Source organism: Helianthus annuus, chromosome 12 (assembly GCF_002127325.2).
Source record: "Helianthus annuus cultivar XRQ/B chromosome 12, HanXRQr2.0-SUNRISE, whole genome shotgun sequence".
In the NCBI taxonomy this organism is placed as follows: domain Eukaryota; kingdom Viridiplantae; phylum Streptophyta; class Magnoliopsida; order Asterales; family Asteraceae; genus Helianthus; species Helianthus annuus.
Window position 1 is genome coordinate 64,194,515 of NC_035444.2, and position 21,386 is coordinate 64,215,900.

The 21,386-nt window shown below is 41.1% G+C and overlaps 1 protein-coding gene across 1 annotated transcript; it reads left to right on the forward strand.

Moving 5' to 3' along the window:
* The first annotated feature begins 14,360 nt into the window (after positions 1 to 14,360).
* LOC110893025 lies at positions 14,361 to 18,559 on the forward strand. Its single transcript, XM_022140149.1, has 3 exons — positions 14,361 to 14,438; positions 14,482 to 15,472; positions 18,534 to 18,559. Exons 1-3 carry the CDS (start codon positions 14,361 to 14,363, stop codon positions 18,557 to 18,559), a joined length of 1,095 nt encoding a protein of 364 aa, XP_021995841.1.
* The last annotated feature ends 2,827 nt before the right edge of the window (positions 18,560 to 21,386 follow it).

Sequence of the window (21,386 nt, forward strand, 5' to 3'; positions counted from 1 at the left end):
GTCATGGGGTTATTGGGCCGGCCTAAACATTTAAGCAGTCAACAGCAACACATAACCCAGTCAACAGATAGCCCATAACACATAATGGCCCAATAACCAAAGTGGACAGCCCAGTCGCAACCAGCTGGTCTCGAGTCGCAACCAGGTGGTCTCGGCTTGTCACGTTATGGTTGCGAGTCGCAACCGTGGTCTCGAGTTGTCACGTTGTGGTTGTGAGTCGCAACCGTCGTAGTCTCGAGTCGCAATCGTGTGGTTTCGAGTTGTCACGCTTTGGTTGCGAGTCGCAACGGCGTGGTCTCGAGTCGCAATCGTGTGGTTTCGAGTTGTCACGCTTTGGTTGCGAGTCGCAACGGCGTGGTCTCGAGTCGTAGTGCCGTGGTTGCGAGTCGGAAGCTGTCACTTTCATGCACACGTGATGATGCAGAACCATCAGTCCAAATTGTACCAAGAATTCAGACCCAGAATAGGAAACAACCAATAAGGTTTCTACTAACACTTTGCCTAATCTGAATATTAGTAAACTTAGATCAAACTTTGCCATTTTTACATCTTCAAGTCATATTCAACTAGTTCATCACAAGTTCATCATTCTAGGGTTTTCATATTCAAACATACCATACATTTATGAACCAAAATCACACATATTTTAACAAGATCAATATGCAAGAACAAGGAAACACACACCAACTAGTTCATGAACTATACACCATCCTAGGTTCATCCTCTTTAAATAACATTTTTCCATATAAGAACATGTTTGGTCATAAGAATCCATATTCATCTCCAAATTATCTACCATTTAGTTTGAACATACAACTAGTCATTTTGAACATGATACAAGTATTTTACACATAAAAGTTTACACATAGTCAAACTTCGCAATCATCCTAAAATCATGCATAATGCTAATAATCAAGCATTTCTAGTTTCATAAACATACATAAATCTCATGCACATAATAACAACACTAACCGGTTGTGAGGAAGAAGAATGAGCCGAAAACAAAGAGAAAGGAATCGAGAAGATGGAGTGTCCGAGGGATGATCTTGACCGAGTTCTTGTCCGAGATCCTTGCTTGAACCGAGATTTGGAAGAGATGGAATGTTGTTGGTTTGGGGCTTCTAGTTGAGAGAGAATAGGAGAAGTGTGGTAACTAAAGAATGAAGAATGAGGGGGAGGTTGGGTTTATATACAAGGTTCCAACATAAGCTAAGGGTTTCGGCCCAAACCGGTTACGGCCCAAAGGCCCACTCGGGACCAAGCGGCCCACTCGCAACCGGGTGGTTGCGAGTCGTGGTCTCGACTCTCATACACACATATATATATATTACATACATATCGCACATATCATGTAAAAGTCACATTTCCATTTAATAATATTTATATACACAAAATATTACAAGGTGTTCGTTCGGAAAAACCTAGAGTGTCACATTATCCCCAAGTTTTAAGAACTTTCGTCCCGAAAGTTAAGGCAGCCACTGCCACGCTAGCGTGTTTCAACGGGGTGTCACATCATCCCCCCGTTAGTTTGGAATTTCGTCCCGAAATTCAGTTGTAGCTTCAGCGCTGGGGTTTTCGTTTGGGAACAACTGGGGATACTTAGACTTCATCTGGTCCTCCCGCTCCCAGGTAAACTCTGGGCCGCGTCGTGAGTTCCAACGAACTCGCACGAGAGGTATCTGGCTACGTTTGAGGGTTTTGATTTCTCAATCCGTGATCTCAATCGGTTCCTCAGTAAAGTGTAGCTGTTCATCAATAGTGAGTTCCTTGAAAGGAATTACGAGCGTTTCATCTGACAGGCACTTCTTCAGATTAGACACGTGAAAAACGTTGTGCACTGCACTCAGCTCTGCAGGCAGGTTCAATCTATAAGCAACCTTACCGATTTTCTCGGTAATTTCGAATGGTCCAACATATCGTGGATTCAGCTTGCCTCGTTTACCGAAACGAACCACACCCTTCCAGGGTGAGACTTTAAGTAGAACCCGGTCCCCGACCTGGAATTCTAACGGTTTCCTACGCTTGTCAGCGTAGCTTTTCTGACGGTCACGAGCTGCCGCCATGCGTTGCCTGATCTGGGAAATCTTTTCCGTTGTATCTACCACCAGTTCTGGGCCTGTGAGTTGACTATCACCGACTTCCGCCCAGCAAAGAGGTGATCGGCATTTACGACCGTACAATGCCTCAAAAGGTGCCGTCTGAATGCTAGTGTGGTAGCTGTTATCGTAGGAGAATTCCACCAGCGGTAGATGCTTCTCCCAGTTCTTGCCAAAATCGATCACACATGCCCTAAGCATGTCTTCCAGGGTTTGGATGGTGCGTTCGGACTGCCCATCCGTTTGCGGGTGATAAGCGGTGCTCATGTCCAAACGTGAGCCAAAGGATTTGTGCATAGCTTGCCACAACTCGGAAGTAAAACGAGCGTCTCGGTCGGAAATAATAGAAGTTGGCACCCCGTGCCTGGAGACTACTTCCTTTAAATAGATTTCTGCTAAGGTAGAAAACTTGTCTGTTTCCTTAATGGCCAAAAAGTGTGCAGACTTAGTCAATCGATCTACTATCACCCAAATAGTGTCATTCCCACGTTGGGATCTAGGTAGCCCCGTAACAAAATCCATGGAAATTTGCTCCCATTTCCATTTCGGGATTTCGGGTTGCTGGAGTAGGCCTGCTGGTTTCTGATACTCGATCTTGACTCTTGCGCAGGTCAAACATTTGCCAACGTAAGCGGCTATGTTGGCTTTCATGCCAGGCCACCAGTAAGTAGTCCTTATGTCGTGGTACATCTTATCTGAACCAGGATGTACTGAATAACGGGACTTATGGGCTTCGTCCATCACAAGCTCTCGTAGATCTCCGTAAAGTGGGACCCAAATGCGTCTTGCCACATAGTAGGCGCCGTCTTCTTTTTGTTCTAGCTGCTGCCTCGATCCTCGCAGGGACTCAGCCCTGATGTTTTCCGGTTTCAGAGCTTCAATCTGGGCATTTCGGATTTGGGTAGGGAGATTAGACTGGATGGTAAGTTGCAATGCTCGTACGCGCTTTGGTATAGTGTCTTTTCGGCTAAGGGCGTCTGCCACGACATTGGCCTTGCCCGGATGGTACTTGATGGCACATTCATAATCATTCAGAAGTTCGACCCATCGGCGTTGTCGCATGTTTAATTCCTTTTGCTTGAAAATATGCTCGAGACTCCTGTGATCGGTGTAAATGGTGCACTTGGTACCGTACAGGTAATGTCTCCATATCTTAAGCGCAAAGATCACTGCTCCCAGCTCTAAATCGTGCGTTGTGTAGTTCCTTTCGTGTGTCTTAAGTTGTCGAGAGGCGTAAGCAATAACTTTCTCGCGTTGCATTAACACGCAACCGAGCCCATGAATAGATGCATCGCAATAAACTACGAAGTCGTCAGTGCCTTCAGGCAACGAGAGAATAGGAGCACTACAGAGGTTATCCTTTAGTTTCTGAAACGCGGTTTCCTGAGCTTCACCCCATTTATAAACCATACCCTTCTGAGTAAGAGTCGTGAGAGGCTGAGCGATCTTGGAGAATCCCATGATAAATCTTCGATAGTATCCCGCCAGTCCCAAGAATTGGCGGACTTCGGTCGGAGTCTTAGGGGTAGGCCAATTCTTTATAGAGTCGATCTTTGCAGGGTCGACGTGGATCCCATCCTTGTTAACCACGTGCCCAAGGAAATGGACTTCTCGAAGCCAGAAGTCGCATTTCGAGAACTTGGCATACAGTTGCTCATTGCGAAGGAGTTCGAGGATAAGGCGTAGGTGTTGTTCATGCTCTTCCTGACTTTTCGAGTAGATCAAGATGTCGTCTATAAACACGATCACAAATTTGTCGAGGTAGGGTTTGCATACTCGGTTCATAAGATCCATGAACACTGCAGGCGCGTTGGTCATTCCAAAGGGCATAACGAGGAATTCATAATGACCATAACGAGTTCTGAATGCAGTTTTGGAGATGTCTTCATTACGGACCCTTAACTGATGGTAGCCTGATCGCAGGTCAATCTTAGAATAGTAGCTCGATCCTTGCAACTGATCGAATAGGTCGTCGATTCGCGGGAGAGGGTAACGATTCTTGATGGTAACCTTGTTCAGCTCACGATAGTCAATGCACATTCGGAACGTGCCATCCTTCTTCTTAACAAAGAGTACCGGTGCTCCCCAGGGTGATGAACTAGGGCGAATAAACCCTTTATCCAAAAGTTCCTGTAGTTGACTAGAGAGTTCCTTCAATTCTGCGGGGGCTAGACGGTAAGGTGCACGAGCTATTGGTGCTGCTCCGGGAGCTAGCTCGATTTGGAATTCGACCTGACGGTGGGGAGGGAGTCCAGGTAGTTCCTCAGGAAATACCTCGGGGTAGTCGCGCACTACTGGAAAGTCTTCAATCCTCTTTTCCTTTTCCTGCGTGTTGGTGACAAGTGCTAAGATAGCGGTGTGCCCTTTTCGTAAACACTTCTGGGCCTTCAAGAAAGAGATAACGCCGGAGATTTCTCCACCTTTGCCACCTTGTACAATGAGGGGTTTGCCAGAACGGCGAGGAATACGAACTGCTTTCTCTTGACAGAGGATCTCAGCGCGATGTTTGGATAACCAATCCATACCAATAACGACATCGAAGCTTCCAAGAGTAACAGGGAAAAGATCGATATTAAATGTCTGACCAGACAACTCTAGTTTGCAGCCTTTGACAACATGTGAGGCCTCGATGTTTCTACCATTAGCTAACTCGACGATATGAGGAGAACTTAGTAACGAAAGCGGACGCTTAAGCTTCTTACTAATACGTAGGGACACATAACTAGCATCGGCACCGGAATCAAATAACACAGAAACATAACGATCATCAAGTAGGAACTTACCCGCCACGACGTTGGGGTCATTCCTTGCTTCACCAGCTCCAATCACAAAAGCCCTTCCTCTAGCACCATTCCCAGCATTGTTGTTTTGATTGTTGTTTCCAGCTCCCTGATTATTGTTGCGGTTCTGATTCAGTTCAGGGCAATCCTTCTTAAAGTGCCCTGTTGCCCCACATTTAAAACATGCTCGGTCGTTTCCCTGCTGCTGTTGCTGTGGAGGTTGTTGCTGATTCTGTCTTGCTGGGAACTGGCTTCTACAATCCTTGGCTTCGTGCCCCATCTTGTGGCATCGCTGACACTGGCCCTTGTTACACGCCCCATTATGGTGTCTGTTACACTTGTTGCACTTAGGGTAGCTTCCCCGGTAGCCACCCTGTTGCTGAGTGCCTTTGTTGTTTTCAGTTTTCCTTTGCTGTGCTGGGGCCTGAGTGGGGTTAGCATCCTTGCTTTGACTTCCTTCCCACTTACGCTTACTGTCACTAGAAGTTCCAACGGTAGCACTGATCCTTTTGGGCAACCTGCCCTCTTCTACGGCCTGATCAGTAAGTTTGTGAGCAAGTCGAACGATCGGCTGAATGGTAGTGTGGTTGGCTGAAGTCACATGGCTTCGAATTTCTGGAGCCAAACCCTTGATGTACAGTTCGATTCTTCGATACATGGGTCGAGACATGTTTGGGCAAAGAGCAGCATAGTCATTGGACAGCTTGGTGTAAGTTTCAATTTCCGACCCAACCATCTTGAGCTCATAGTACTCATTCTCAAGCTTGTGGATGTCATCCCGGTGACAGTATTCCTCCTTTATCATGTCCTTGAAATCCTCCCACGCAGTAGCATTAGCAGTTTCCAACCCAAACATCTGAATCTGCGCCTTCCACCAAGAAAGCGCGCTTCCTTCAAGCGTAGCAGTAGCAAATTTCACCCAATTTGCAGGGGGACACTCGCAAACAGCAAAAACAGCTTCGATTTTCTCAATCCAATGCAGAAGACCTATGGCACCCTCAGTGCCGTTGAAAGGGAGAGGCTTGCAATCCATGAAAGTTTTGAAAGTACACACTGGTGGTTGCGCAGGTGCATGCTGACCTATAGGGTGAGAAGCGAAACGTATAGGTTTAGAGGCGAAAAGACGATGTGGCGGTAGGATCTAAACATCCTAAAACAACGAGCTTACCTATAGGGTGAGCTGCGAAAGCTGCAGCCACTGTGTTGAGCAGGTTAGTGAACTGAGCCTGTGTCATGTTGATGTTTCCTCTTCCACGTCCACTCATTGTCTTCATAACCAGAAAACACAGTATGAGTGTGATGCCGTAGTGTAACGAGAATGAGATAGAAGAGAGAGAAGTGTATCTATCTAATTAGGCACACTAGTACATACAGTAAAACAGGAAACATAAAGTAAGCAAACAAGTAAACACTGGTCCGAGCTATGAGGTCAAAAGTGTTGAGCCTTGCACTTGGAGTGTAGTGTCGTCGCGAGTCACGGGTTATAGTCTGGTTTTCTCCAGAAAGATTTTCCCCTTTTTAAAACCAAGTTCACTATAACCAATGGCTCTGATACCAATCTGTCACACCCCCAAAATCCACCTGCGGATAACACCCGCTTCGAGGGCGTGACTGACCAGGATCCAGCCACCAATTATACCGAATAATTAAATTGTTAACAAAAGTAATACTTACTAACCATAAGATTAGCAAATATCAAGTTCAGAGTTTAAGGTTTCAAGTTCAAACAGTTAATAAGTAGCGGAAGCATAAGTAAAGCAGTTTAAACAAAGTTCATATTTCAAAATAAGGTAACACCCAACACAAGGGTGGACAGACACTACTCATTCCCAAGCAGCAAGCTCCTTCGTCACCGGTTACCTGCAAGGCATGCAGTAAGGGGTCAACAATAATGCTGAGTGAGTTCACTAGTTGTCCAGTTTTAATTACCCAAAAACTTGTTTCACCAGTTAATTTATCCGTTTATACATGCCATGGGGAGCTACCCCAAAAGTTAGCGACTAAACTGTTTTTCCAATACCGAACACTAGGTAACCGTTGCGTTTCCGCAGGATGCCCCGATGTCAATGTTCTATCATCATTGACGGATGCCTGAGTACATTAGTTCACGACCGATCCCAAACCAGGGCACGGTGTGAGGCTGGTAAAACCTAAATAGCGCTATCAACTAATAACCCGTTCGCCTGGCCCCGGCGACTAATCGGTATTATGTAGTAGGGACTTGAGTGATAGAGTTTTGTTTAGTGCCGTTAGTTGCAATCCGTATAAACAGTAATTAACCAATAGGTTTCCCAATACAAGGGAAGGAAGAGTAAGTTTGTTCCCAGTAACTAGGGAAGGAATGTAAATGGTATCCCCTTTTACAAGGGGATAGGGTTGTTTTAGTCTCGTGTCCCAAACCACCGGGACGCATGCTTTTAAGTTGTGAACTCACCTTGGGTTGCTCGGTAGGTTTATGTTACTTGTCAAACACGTTGGTCACCACGTCCTAACATGGTTACCGGTATAGGTCAGGTTCGGTGTACAAGCATTCACATAAAAATCTATACACATAACTGGCACATAGCATACAAGTAAACAGTCATGGGGTTATTGGGCCGGCCTAAACATTTAAGCAGTCAACAGCAACACATAACCCAGTCAACAGATAGCCCATAACACATAATGGCCCAATAACCAAAGTGGACAGCCCAGTCGCAACCAGCTGGTCTCGAGTCGCAACCAGGTGGTCTCGGCTTGTCACGTTATGGTTGCGAGTCGCAACCGTGGTCTCGAGTTGTCACGTTGTGGTTGCGAGTCGCAACCGTCGTAGTCTCGAGTCGCAATCGTGTGGTTTCGAGTTGTCACGCTTTGGTTGCGAGTCGCAACGGCGTGGTCTCGAGTCGCAATCGTGTGGTTTCGAGTTGTCACGCTTTGGTTGCGAGTCGCAACGGCGTGGTCTCGAGTCGTAGTGCCGTGGTTGCGAGTCGGAAGCTGTCACTTTCATGCACACGTGATGATGCAGAACCATCAGTCCAAATTGTACCAAGAATTCAGACCCAGGATAGGAAACAACCAATAAGGTTTCTACTAACACTTTGCCTAATCTGAATATTAGTAAACTTAGATCAAACTTTGCCATTTTTACATCTTCAAGTCATATTCAACTAGTTCATCACAAGTTCATCATTCTAGGGTTTTCATATTCAAACATACCATACATTTATGAACCAAAATCACACATATTTTAACAAGATCAATATGCAAGAACAAGGAAACACACACCAACTAGTTCATGAACTATACACCATCCTAGGTTCATCCTCTTTAAATAACATTTTTCCATACAAGAACATGTTTGGTCATAAGAATCCATATTCATCTCCAAATTATCTACCATTTAGTTTGAACATACAACTAGTCATTTTGAACATGATACAAGTATTTTACACATAAAAGTTTACACATAGTCAAACTTCGCAATCATCCTAAAATCATGCATAATGCTACTAATCAAGCATTTCTAGTTTCATAAACATACATAAATCTCATGCACATAATAACAACACTAACCGGTTGTGAGGAAGAAGAATGAGCCGAAAACAAAGAGAAAGGAATCGAGAAGATGGAGTGTCCGAGGGATGATCTTGACCGAGTTCTTGTCCGAGATCCTTGCTTGAACCGAGATTTGGAAGAGATGGAATGTTGTTGGTTTGGGGCTTCTAGTTGAGAGAGAATAGGAGAAGTGTGGTAACTAAAGAATGAAGAATGAGGGGGAGGTTGGGTTTATATACAAGGTTCCAACATAAGCTAAGGGTTTCGGCCCAAACCGGTTACGGCCCAAAGGCCCACTCGGGACCAAGCGGCCCACTCGCAACCGGGTGGTTGCGAGTCGTGGTCTCGACTCTCATACACACATATATATATATTACATACATATCGCACATATCATGTAAAAGTCACATTTCCATTTAATAATATTTATATACACAAAATATTACAAGGTGTTCGTTCGGAAAAACCTAGAGTGTCACATCAAGTACATCAGAGAACCGATCATTAAGCGATAAAAGGATTTGTTTACTGGTTTTCCTTGAGGATCTAGGGTGAGTTCTGTCTGAGAGGCGAATGGCGTGCTTGCAACTTTACAGTCGTTCATGTTGTACTTTGTGAGAATGTCCTGAATGTACTTAGCCTGATGAATAAGAATCCCATCCTCCTTTTGCTTCACTTCTAGCCCCAAAAAGAAATTCAGTTCTCCCATCATGCTCATCTCGAATTTCGCCTTCATGACGGTTTCGAATTCTCTGCACAATGCCTCGTTGGTTGACCCGAAGATAATATCGTCGACGTAGATTTGCACGAGCATTACATCTTCCCCGATCTTTTTGGTAAATAGAGTCATGTCGATCTTTCCTCTGGTATATCCACACTCCAACAAGTATGTGGACAAAGTCTCGTACCACGCGCGTGGAGCTTGATGAAGACCATAGAGAGCTTTGTCTAGCTTGAAGTAGCGACCTGGAAAATGTGGATCTTCGAACCCTGGAGGCTGGCATACATAAACTTCTTCCTTTACTTTCCCATACAGGAACGCACTCTTAACATCCATTTGGAAAACTTTGAAGTTTCTATATGAAGCGTACGCCAGGAATATTCTGATTGCCTCCAGTCGTGCAACTAGAGCAAAAACTTCTTCGTAGTTGATTCCTTCTTCCTGTCGAAAACCCTGTACCACCAATCGGGCTTTGTTCTTGATCACCACCCCATGATCATCCATCTTATTTCGGAAGACCCATTTAGTGCCAATTGGAAACTTTCCTTCAGGTAAATCTACAAGTTCCCAAACTTTAAGCTTCCTGAATTGAGATAGCTCTTCTTGCATTGCCTGAACCCAACTGGAGTCTTGAATAGCGTCTTCGATGTCCCGTGGAACTGATTGTGACAGAAAAGCTGCAAATAACCCTTTGTTAATGCTTGACGACTGCCCGCGTGTACGTACTCCTTCTTCCACTGCGCTGATAACATTTTCAAGAGGATGATTTCGATTTGTCTTGTATCCGGCATTTGTCAGAGTTTCTATTTGCTGCGGAAGGTTGGTGAAGTGTTCATCCACATAAATCACTGGTGGATCATCTTCTTGAGTTGGCTCATTCACATTCGCCTGTGAAGAAGAAGCACCGTTTTCTTGGGTGTTCTCAGGCGAAGTGTCACCAGTTGCTTCATTCACCGCCAAAATCGGGTCAGCAGTTGATGGAGATAGACGGGTGGTAAATGGAGTTAAACCAATGTCGGATGAGTCAAACAGAGGTTCAACTTGAGTTTCTTCAACAGGTTCATGGTCTGGGACTACCTCCGGAATTTCAAAATTGTTGAAGATCACACCCACATCATAGAACCAATCAGGAGTACTTCCGGTGTTGGTGTAGTTTCCTTCTTGAAAATCGACATAGTAGGATTCAATCACCATCTTTGTTCTTTTGTTGTAAACACGGTAGGCCTTCTGTGTGGATGAATATCCCATAAAGTAGCAGATATCACCCACTGCTTCAAATTTGATGAGATTTTCCTGTGTGTTAAGAAGGGTGCACGAACAGCCGAACGGTCTGAAGAAGTCAATAAGCGGCTTTCTTTTGAAGAGAAGTTCATATGCTGTCTTTCCATGAGGTTTCACGATGAGTACCCTGTTTAGAACGTAGCATGCCGTATTAACTGCTTCTGCCCAGAAGATAATTGGAAGTTTTGAGTCCACCAGCATAGTTCGTGCAGCTTCGATCAGCGTTCTATTCTTGCGTTCAGCAACTCCATTTTGTTGGGGAGTTCTGGCCGCACTGTATTGGAGATGAATTCCCTTTTCTGCACAGAACGATATGAAGGTCTGATTTTTGAACTCGGACCCATTGTCGCTTCTGATAGACTTCACTTTTAGTTTGGTCACGTTTTCAATCAGCGGAATGAATGATTTTAAAACTTCAGTTGTCTCGCTTTTTGCTTCAAGAAAATATACCCATGAAATCCTAGAGAAATCATCTGTTACAACCAAACAATAAGAGCTTTTAGCAAGACTTTTAACACTGATTGGACCAAAGATATCCATATGCAACAATTGAAGTGGTGCAGATATCGTATTCACTGCTTTGGACTTGTGCGGTTTCTTATGCTGCTTTCCCTGGGCGCATGCAATACATTTTTCAGAAAATGGAAATTCTTTAATTGGAAGACCTCTAACTAAGTTTAACTTAGAGAGTTTGTTCATATTTTTGAAATTAACATGCCCCAGTCGTCTATGCCAAAGCAGTGACTCCGATTCTGAAGCCTTAGAGATTAAGCAGGTCAAGTTGTCATTTGTCTTGGCATTTTTCATGTTGAGCACGTATGTGTTGTTTTGTCTTGGAGCAGTGAGCATGATCATTTCTGCAGGAACAACATAACCGGGCTTCAGGAACAGGCATTCCATGTCATTGAAAAGCACCGATATTCCTTTATCGCAGACTTGTGAGACACTCATGAGGTTGTAGCACAGCTCCGGAACATAATTGACATTCTCCAGCGTGAGGGCTTCAGACACCACATCTCCTACTCCAACTGTAACATACGAAACTTCTACAACCCTAATATAATAAATACTACAAGTAATAAAATAAATCATTATGCCTATTGGTCGACACTTTGTACGTTAATTGGTTTGTATAATAAAAAAAACTGAATAATAAAAAAATATAAGTAAATAAGATAAGCTATGTCCTCCTTCCATATAACTAACCATACACGTTCACAATAAAGTTTAAATTTAATAACTGAAAGTTGCAAATTAGTTTTTTTTTTTCTTTCTTGTTATCAAACGAAAAAAAAATACATATAATAATAATAATTAACTAAATAAAATGAGAAATAAGGATTAAGTTAGTCAAATATACAGGTCCAATTTACAGTTTGCATCCTCTATCATCAATTAAGAATCCTTGCCATTATTATAACAAATCCCGTCAAATGAGAAACCTAAATCAAGCCTCCATTTAGAAACTAGAAACCAATTCCACAATTCTTTTTCAACCTCTCCATCGACCTTGTTTCGTTCCGAAAAAGAAAACCACGCAAACTATCACTGCCGCACCCCTTACCGCCGCACCGCCGTACCGTAGTATTCCGCCGTGACCTCTCTCTGGAGCTTCGTTCCGCCGCCGTCAGATTTGCCATCCGAGTTCCTTGACCCATTCCGTTGCAACCGCAGGTAGCAGTTAATCATCTTTTGTTCATTCTCTTAACCATGTTTCACAAGCATTAACGCATTTCGATACCAACAGCCATCGCCACACCCTCCGAGCAGGAGCGTCGCTGTGAAGTAGCCTTAACGTTCCGTTCGAGTCTGTCTGAATATTCACAACCCAGCAGCCCGCGACCATTGCTGCCGTTTGCTTGGTTCCGTTCGGTGGTTAGAAATTTTGCATCGTTGGTCTCCGATTGGTTCTGTTCGACTAGTAAGGTACCAAATCGAAGTATTTGTGATTTATATGGATACGCGGAATTGACCTCGTTTCTATTCTCCGGACAACTAACTAAAACCTTTTTAATCAGAAGAAATTAAACATTTAAATAAACAGTTTCGGGTTATCGCTAGCGGGTTACGAAGAGAGTGAAAGTGTTCCGAAACTGGGTTGTATACATGTGTGTTAACATGGATTAGTGATGTAGGTGCTGATAGGTGTATGTTATGCTTTGCAACATGTGTTCTTGTATATGAGATGTGTATGTATGTGTTAACATGGAGTTGCAGGTGTTCTTAGTATGTGTGCTTGAATTGTGGTTGTGTGTTACGAAAGTATATGAGTGTATGCATGTGTGTCTTTTGGTATTATTATTATTATTATTATTATTATTATTATTATTATTATTATTATTATTATTATTATATAATGCGTGCATTAATGTTCTAATGAAAATGCATGTTAGACATAATGTACATAATGTACGTAATGCATATGTGTAAATACATGTGGGTTATATAATATATGCATGTATGTGTGTGTAGTGTGTCTGCATTTGTTTATGTGTGAGAAAACTTTATGTCATATGTGGGTGATATGTGTGAGTATGTTATGCATATGAGTATAAGTTAAAGAATTATTAAGTTGGGTGAACTTTATGAAATATACATCTATAGTTTTTTTTATATTTTTTTTCCGACAAATAATATTCTCATTCTAAATCATATCGCAAGTACTAATCTACTGTAATCAATATATATACGGATTTAAAATAACTAATAGGAATTGACGATCTTAGTTATGACTTACAGTATTTATAAATTATATTAATTACATTTAATCCATGGTCTTCCGGAAATTAAAGAACGAATTTTATTAAATATCTATAATAAACTGATCTCGTAATGCGGGATATAGGCTTGCATAAGTTTTGAAGAGGATCTTTTGGGGATAACTCTTTTGATTGCTAAATTAAGGTACGGATTCCTTGGTCTTCTCATCAGAGCATTTTTTTATCATATCCGTTACTTAGCAGTACGGATTTTGTTGTTTCCGTTAGTTGCTTCATTTCACATTTATTATTTGAGAAGTTCATAGTAGCATGCAATAGACTTTAGCAGTTGTAATCATTGTTGTATGTTCTCATTAGCTTTAGATGTTGTACTCTGTCACCCGAGCATGTTTGGTTTGGTTTGGTTTGGTTTGGTTTGGTTCGGTTCGGTTCGGTTCGGTTTGGTTTGGTTTGGTTTGTGGAGATGGAACAATGGGTGTACACCGTACTCACCGTCTCATAGGTGCATGGACTAGCTAGCTGTGTACCTGTTTGGTTGTTAGGCTCGCGGGTGTTTCCGTCTCACATGACTTGGCTTGTTATTATTTGTAGTCACGTATTCTGATATCTGTTTCTGATCTGATATGTTAATAATATAGCCTGGTATGCTTTGTATGTCTGATTATGTTCTGCCTCAGATTATGTTCAGTTTTTGTTCAAGCGTCAGTTTTGGCTTTGTGTTCAAAAATTTCTTATTTCTTTCTTTATGTCCTTTCTTTACTTGTACTATTTGATTTTTTCGTTACTGGGCAACCTTTGGCTCAGCCGTAGTTTTCTTTGTTGTGTTTTCTTATTTGTTGGCAGGTAATCCGGGAAATGTTGGGAACTAGTGATGATGAGAGTAAAATGCGGTTCTAGAATAAAGACTTTTATTTATTTCTGTATTTTGAATTAATTAATACTTAGGATTCTTGGTTTGTTTTCTAAACTTTTGGTTGTCTTTTGGATCTTCTTTTTTTTTGTTAAACGGCTTGAGTTTGGTTTTTGATATCTGTAATAGTGACACGTCAGCCCTATTCGGGTTGGGGTGTTTCAGTTATGGTATCAGAGCCCAGGCTCCTTCCTGTAGAAAACTTTAATATTAATAATTAAACGTGTGAGTTAATGGGTAGACATCGGGTTAGGATATCTCTGTTTCTTCTTCATGTAATTTGAAATTTCTCCTCTCACACATATCTCCTTTCAGATGCCTCCTAGAAGAAGTGTGAGCAACCGACGTAACGAGAATAACGACATCCCTATTGAGACCCTCATTGCTAACGCTGTCAATACGGCTATCGCGGGATTGGTTCCTAACTTGTTGCAAGCTTCAGCAAAATAACAACAACGGGCCACCAGGAGGTAATAACAACAACGGACCACAAGGGGGTAATAACAACAACGACCCTCAAGGCGGAAATGCTAATCCTCCTGTTGCCATTCATGATTGGCTTGATCGCTTCCAAAAGTTAAAGCCAAAATCGTTTAGTACCGCTGCTACTCCTGTCGAGGCGGAAAACTGGATTGCTCATATCGAGAAAAATTTTGAAGTGTTGGGTGTGAATGACGAATTCAAAGTCAGGCTTGCTAGTTACAAATTGGAGGACGATGCTCATAGGTGGTGGAAGACTTTGAAGAATGCTCGTGGAGGAGATAATTATGCAGCCACACTTCCTTGGAATGAGTTTCGCACATTGTTCTATCAGCAGTATTTCACTGATGCTGACCGCAGTGAATATCTAAGAGAGTATTCCTCTATCATGCAGGGGGACGATGAGCCTATTGTGGAGTTTAAAACTCGTTTCTGTCGTTTGGTCAATTTTCTGGGTCCGACTGCATGTACGCTAGAGCAGCAAACCAACACTTTCAAGTGGGCTATATGTGACCGTGATAGGAAGTTTATTCTGAATCTTCGTTTCGCTGATATTAATGAGATTGTTGATGCGGTCAAAAACTTGGATAATGATAAGAAGCATCGCCAGAGGACGTTGGATGATAATCGTAAGCGACCAAGGGAAGATAACCAGAGTAATTCTTCTTTTCAAGGTGGCAATGATCAATCTCGAGACCGTAGGCACCGTTCTAACAGGAATTACGACAATCAGATACAGCAAGACAAACAAAACCTGCCACAATATCTTGACCCTCCTTGTGCCACTTGTGGGAAACCTCATAGCGGGGTTTGTCGCCGAGCGGAACGTCTCTGTTTCAATTGTGGAGATGCAGGTCACCTGGTTAAAGAATGCCCTAAGTTTAACCCTAGAGCTAATACTAGGGGAAATGCCAGACTTGCTACTAATGATGCAGCGAATACCCCAGGTATGATTTTCGGTTAATTGCATATTAGTTAACGTGATATGCATGCTCTAATTGACACTCTTGCCTCAATATGTGATATCACTTCTACTTGCTAAGTACTTGATGACTAGGCCCACTACTTTAGGGTACCCATTAATTATATCTACCTCCTTAAGAGGCAACGTTATCTCTGATGTTTATAAAGATTATCCAGTTTGAACATAGTCCATTTTCCGTTCCATAACATCCAATTGGACTTTTATCTGTTCTCACTATCTGAACAGTTTGCTTGCTCTGATGTTTGATATGTTGATTTTGTCTGATCTCGTAAAAGTCCTCACTAGTTTAAGTTCATCTCCAACTGTCATTTTGTCACTCGGAATTTGCTCTTGTGCGTGGTGTTTTGCTATACAACTATGATACCTGAATTTCGTAGCTTATGCATATGTTTAAATTTTGCTCTTTATCCATACTTAGCAATTTCGAGGACGAAATTTTTTTAGGGGGGAAGAATTGTAACATACGAAACTTCTACAACCCTAATATAATAAATAAGACAAGTAATACGATAAATCATTATGCCTATTGGTCGACACTTTGTACGTTAATTGGTTTTTATAATAAAAAAAACTGAATAATAAAAAAATATAAGTAAATAAGATAAGCTATGTCCTCCTTCCATATAACTAACCATACACGTTCACAATAAAGTTTAAATTTAATAATTGAAAGTTGCAAATTAGTTTTTTTTCTTTCTTGTTATCAAACGAAAAAAAAATACATATAATAATAATTAACTAAATAAAATGAGAAATAAGGATTAAGTTAGTCAAATATACAGGTCCAATTTACAGTTTGCATCCTCTATCATCAATTAAGAATCCTTCCCATTATTATAACAAATCCCGTCAAATGAGAAACCTAAATCAAGCCTCCATTTAGAAACTAGAAACCAATTCCACAATTCTTTTTCAACCTCTTCATCGACCTTGTTTCGTTCCGAAAAAGAAAACCACGCAAACTATCACTGCCGCACCCCTTACCGCCGCACCGCCGTACCGTAGTATTCCGCCGTGACCTCTCTCTGGAGCTTCGTTCCGCCGCCGTCAGATTTGCCATCCGAGTTCCTTGACCCGTTCCGTTGCAACCGTAGGTACCAGTTAATCGTCTTTTGTTCATTCTCTTAACCATGTTTCACAAGCATTAACGCATTCCGATACCAACAGCCATCGCCACACCCTCCGAGCAGGAGCGTCGCTGTGAAGTAGCCTTAACGATCCGTTCGAGTCTGTCTGAATATTCACAACCAGCAGCCCGCGACCATTGCTGCCGTTTGCTTGGTTCCGTTCGGTGGTTAGAAATTTTGCATCGTTGGTCTCCGATTGGTTCTGTTCGACTAGTAAGGTACCAAATCGAAGTATTTGTGATTTATATGGATACGCGGAATTGACCTCGTTTCTATTCTCCGGACAACTAACTAAAACCTTTTTAATCAGAAGAAATTAAACATTTAAATAAACAGTTTCGGGTTATCGCTAGCGGGTTACGAAGAGAGTGAAAGTGTTCCGAAACTGGGTTGTATGCATGTGTGTTAACATGGATTAGTGATGTAGGTGCTGATAGGTGTATGTTATGCTTTGCAACATGTGTTCTTGTATATGAGATGTGTATGTATGTGTTAAAATGGAGTTGCAGGTGTTCTTAGTATGTGTGCTTGAATTGTGGTTGTGTGTTACGAAAGTATATGAGTGTATGCATGTGTGTCTTTTGGTATTATTATTATTATTATTATTATTATTATTATTATTATTATTATTATTATTATTATTATTATTATTATTATTATTATTATTATTATTATTATTATTATTATTATTATTATATAATGCGTGCATTAATGCTCTAATGAAAATGCATGTTAGACATAATGTACATAATGTACGTAATGCATATGTGTAAATACATGTGGGTTATATAATATATGCATGTATGTGTGTGTAGTGTGTCTGCATTTGTTTATGTGTGAGAAAACTTTATGTCATGTGTGGGTGATATGTGTGAGTATGTTATGCATATGAGTATAAGTTAAAGAATTATTAAGTTGGGTGAACTTTATGAAATATACATCAATAGTTTTTTTTATATTTTTTTTCCGACAAATAATATTCTCATTCTAAATCATATCGCAAGTACTAATCTACTGTAATCGATATATATACGGATTTAAAATAACTAATAGGAATTGACGATCTTAGTTATGACTTACAGTATTTATAAATTATATTAATTACATTTAATCCATGGTCGTCCGGAAATTAAAGAACGAATTTTATTAAATATCTATAATAAACTGATCTCGTAATGCGGGATATAGGCTTGCATAAGTTTTGAAGAGGATCTTTTGGGGATAACTCTTTTGATTGCTAAATTAAGGTACGGATTCCTTGGTCTTCTCATCAGAGCATTTTTTTATCATATCCGTTACTTTGCAGTACGGATTTTGTTGTTTCCGTTAGTTGCTTCATTTTACATTTATTATTTGAGAAGTTCATAGTAGCATGCAATAGACTTTAGCAGTTGTAATCATTGTTGTATGTTCTCGTTAGCTTTAATTGTTGTACTCTGTCACCCGAGCATGTTTGGTTTGGTTTGGTTTGGTTTGGTTTGGTTTGGTTCGGTTCGGTTTGGTTTGGTTTGTGAAGATGGAACAATGGGTGTACACCGTACTCACCGTCTCATAGGTGCATGGACAAGCTAGCTGTGTACCTGTTTGGTTGTTAGGCTCGCGGGTGTTTCCGTCTCAATGGGTGTACTTGTTATTATTTGTAGTTACATATTCTGATATCTGTTTCTGATCTGATATGTTAATAATATTGCCTGGTATGCTTTGTATGTCTGATTATGTTCTGCCTCAGATTATGTTCAGTTTTTGTTCAAGCGTCAGTTTTGGCTTTGTGTTCAAAAATTTCTTATTTCTTTCTTTATGTCCTTTCTTTACTTGTACTATTTGATTTTTTTCGTTACTGGGCAACCTTTGGCTCAGCCGTAGTTTTCTTTGTTGTGTTTTCTTATTTGTTGGCAGGTAATCCGGGAAATGTTGGGAACTAGTGATGATGAGAGTAAAATGCGGTTCTAGAATAAAGACTTTTATTTATTTCTGTATTTTGAATTAATTAATACTTAGGATTCTTGGTTTGTTTTCGAAACTTTTGGTTGTCTTTTGGATCTTCTTCTTTTTTGTTAAACGGCTTGAGTTTGGTTTTTGATATCTGTAATAGTGACACGTCAGCCCTATTCGGGTTGGGGTGTTTCACCAACAATCTTTCCTCCCTTCTCGTCTCCAGCGGAAGATACGAAATCACCATCAATGAAGCGAAAGTTCTTCAGCAGTTCCTTCAACCCAGTCATGTGTCTTGAACATCCGCTGTCGACGTGCCAGATGTATTCCATAAGCATTCGAAGCCATTTCTGGATTTTATTCTGATATACACAAATATACAAATATACAAATTAGTTTGATTTAGGAACCCAGATTTGCTTCATTTCGAATCTATCGTGGTTTTGACCCATTTTGACCTCTTTTTGTTTCCAAAAATACGCAGTTGACTTAACCAGATTTTTAACAGATTTCTTAAGATAATTTAATTGATGTGTGACGTTTGTAAGAAAATCATGTTCTGGTTTTGAAAACTTCTTGGTTTTACAATGTTTCGCTGTATGTCCTAAATGACCACAGCGAAAGCATCTTTTATGTCTGGGTCGTTTGGTGTTAGAAGATGATGTATGTGATGAGAGTCTTGAGCTTTCTGCTTTCTTCAATTTCTTGTCCACTATGCTTTCATCTTCTGAGTGTTCTTCATCACTGTCTGAATCGGATGAGCTTTCAGACATGTTGTCCTCACTTGAGCTTTGCTCTTCACTTGCTTCGTAAATTGACTCAATGTAACTTTGATTTTTGTTTAGACTTTCTGAGTCTTGATCTTCAATGGTTTTAGAACTTGAGCATTCGGAGCTTTCATCATTGGTGGATTGATCTTCACTTGAACTTTCTGATCCTTGCTCGTCTTCTGAGGCAGTAAAGTTTGAATCTTCATTGCCATGATCTTCAGAGACACTCTTTTCTGAATCTATCACACCTGTTCTAGAAGGAATAAATTCGGGAATTTCCTTTGTGAGGAATTTTCCGAAACTATTCTTTTTCAATTCTGGCACAAAAACAGGAGATTTACAGGCAACTTTATCATCACAACACGCATAATTCAAATCATGACATTCAGACACACAATGTTCACGATCACGGGTCTCAAATGTAGGCACATGGCCCTTACAGTTATCCAAAGATTTAAATTTAGGTACTCGGCCATTACAGTCATCCATCCTACTTAAACTATTACAATCATCCTTAACATTTTTTTTCTTAGAACAGTTCCAGGCGAACCAGTTAACGGTCGAATAACTGTCGCCTGAATATCCAATTCCTATTTTAGACCCGCCGCAATCTCCATCCTCATCGCACACATCTTCTTTACACACAATGGGATCTGCATTGCTTTTAGAACAGTTAGCGGTTGTCTCATTTTCACAAAAATCATTTTGTTCAACGGAGGCCTTTTCATTGATAAGATCGTTTTCGGGATGAGGAGTTGGCATGGGCACATAGTTTTTGCTATGTGGAGGAAAGAAACGTTTTCTTTCATTTCCGTGCCTATCCTTATACCCAATCCCATCCTTCACAAACGTTGGTCATTGGCAGTTTTTAATGTCAGTAAAGGCCTTTTGACTGACATTCCATTTATCTATTATAATTTGTAATTTATTCTTTTCATTCAAAGCTTTTTCTAACCTTTCTGTAAGATCGTTAATGATAAAATATTTTCTAAACACAAATTCTTTAAGAGTTTGCATTTCAGCCAAAGTTGAGTTCAACTTTCTCTGATATGCAGCCTCGTTCTGTTTAAGCTCGTTGTTAAATTTTAAGGCTTTATCTTTCTGTCTTTCGAATTCTAGATTTAAGAAGTTATAGTGTGCCACGACATCAACGCATGCGGGTGTGCATAATTTTTCTTTGAAACTAAGTGGAATACTGTTTACCAAGTCCTTGTCAGCCTTCTCCTTTGATGAATCTGCTTTCATTGCGGCTGCTGGGACCTTTTCCTTTCCCTTCTCAGATGCCTTGTTCGAAACATGCTCCTCTGCTTGACCACCCTTTTTCTCCTTTTCAAGCTCCACTGAGGTCAGAATGCTTTTCAAACCTTTGTCAACAGTATTGTCTCCTTTTGGAATTCCAGCTGTCTGCTTCTCAAACTGCTTTGAAGAGGATTCACTTGAGATCTTGGCCATCAGGGCTTTGTTGACTTGCTCTTTTGCTTCAGTAATTTCTTCACTCCAATCATAGTCTTCGACGACTAAAGCTTTTGGTGTGCTAGGAGATGCATTGTTCTTGTTTTCTTCAACTGTGATTTGCTTAACAGCAGGAGCGGCTTCACTGTTTCCTTCTTTCAATAGAGGATAGTCACGCTTGAAATGTCTTAGATTCTTGCAGTTATAGCACCTGAGTTTGGATTTGTCAAAACCAGCTTTTCCAAGACCCAAACGCTTTCCTGTCTTGTCTTGAAATTTCTTTAGCCTCAAAGTGATCATGGCCATTTGCCATTTCAGATCCATTTCCTCCATATCATCTGGATCAACCTGATACATGTCTTCAGCAGTGAACATCTCCTTTCTCAATTCCCCAGACATCAGGGCTTCGTAGCTGCTCAGAAATGTGTTGAAGAGTGCCACGTTTTCAGTGGACACTTTCAGTGCTTGAGGATCAACAGTGATAGTCTTCTCAACAAGTTGTGGAGCTTTTGATGTGCTTGCGGAAGCGTTTGCGTAGATTAAGTCAGAAGCTTGTGGGGTACTGCCTCCTGAGGCTAGAAAAGCCACATTCTTC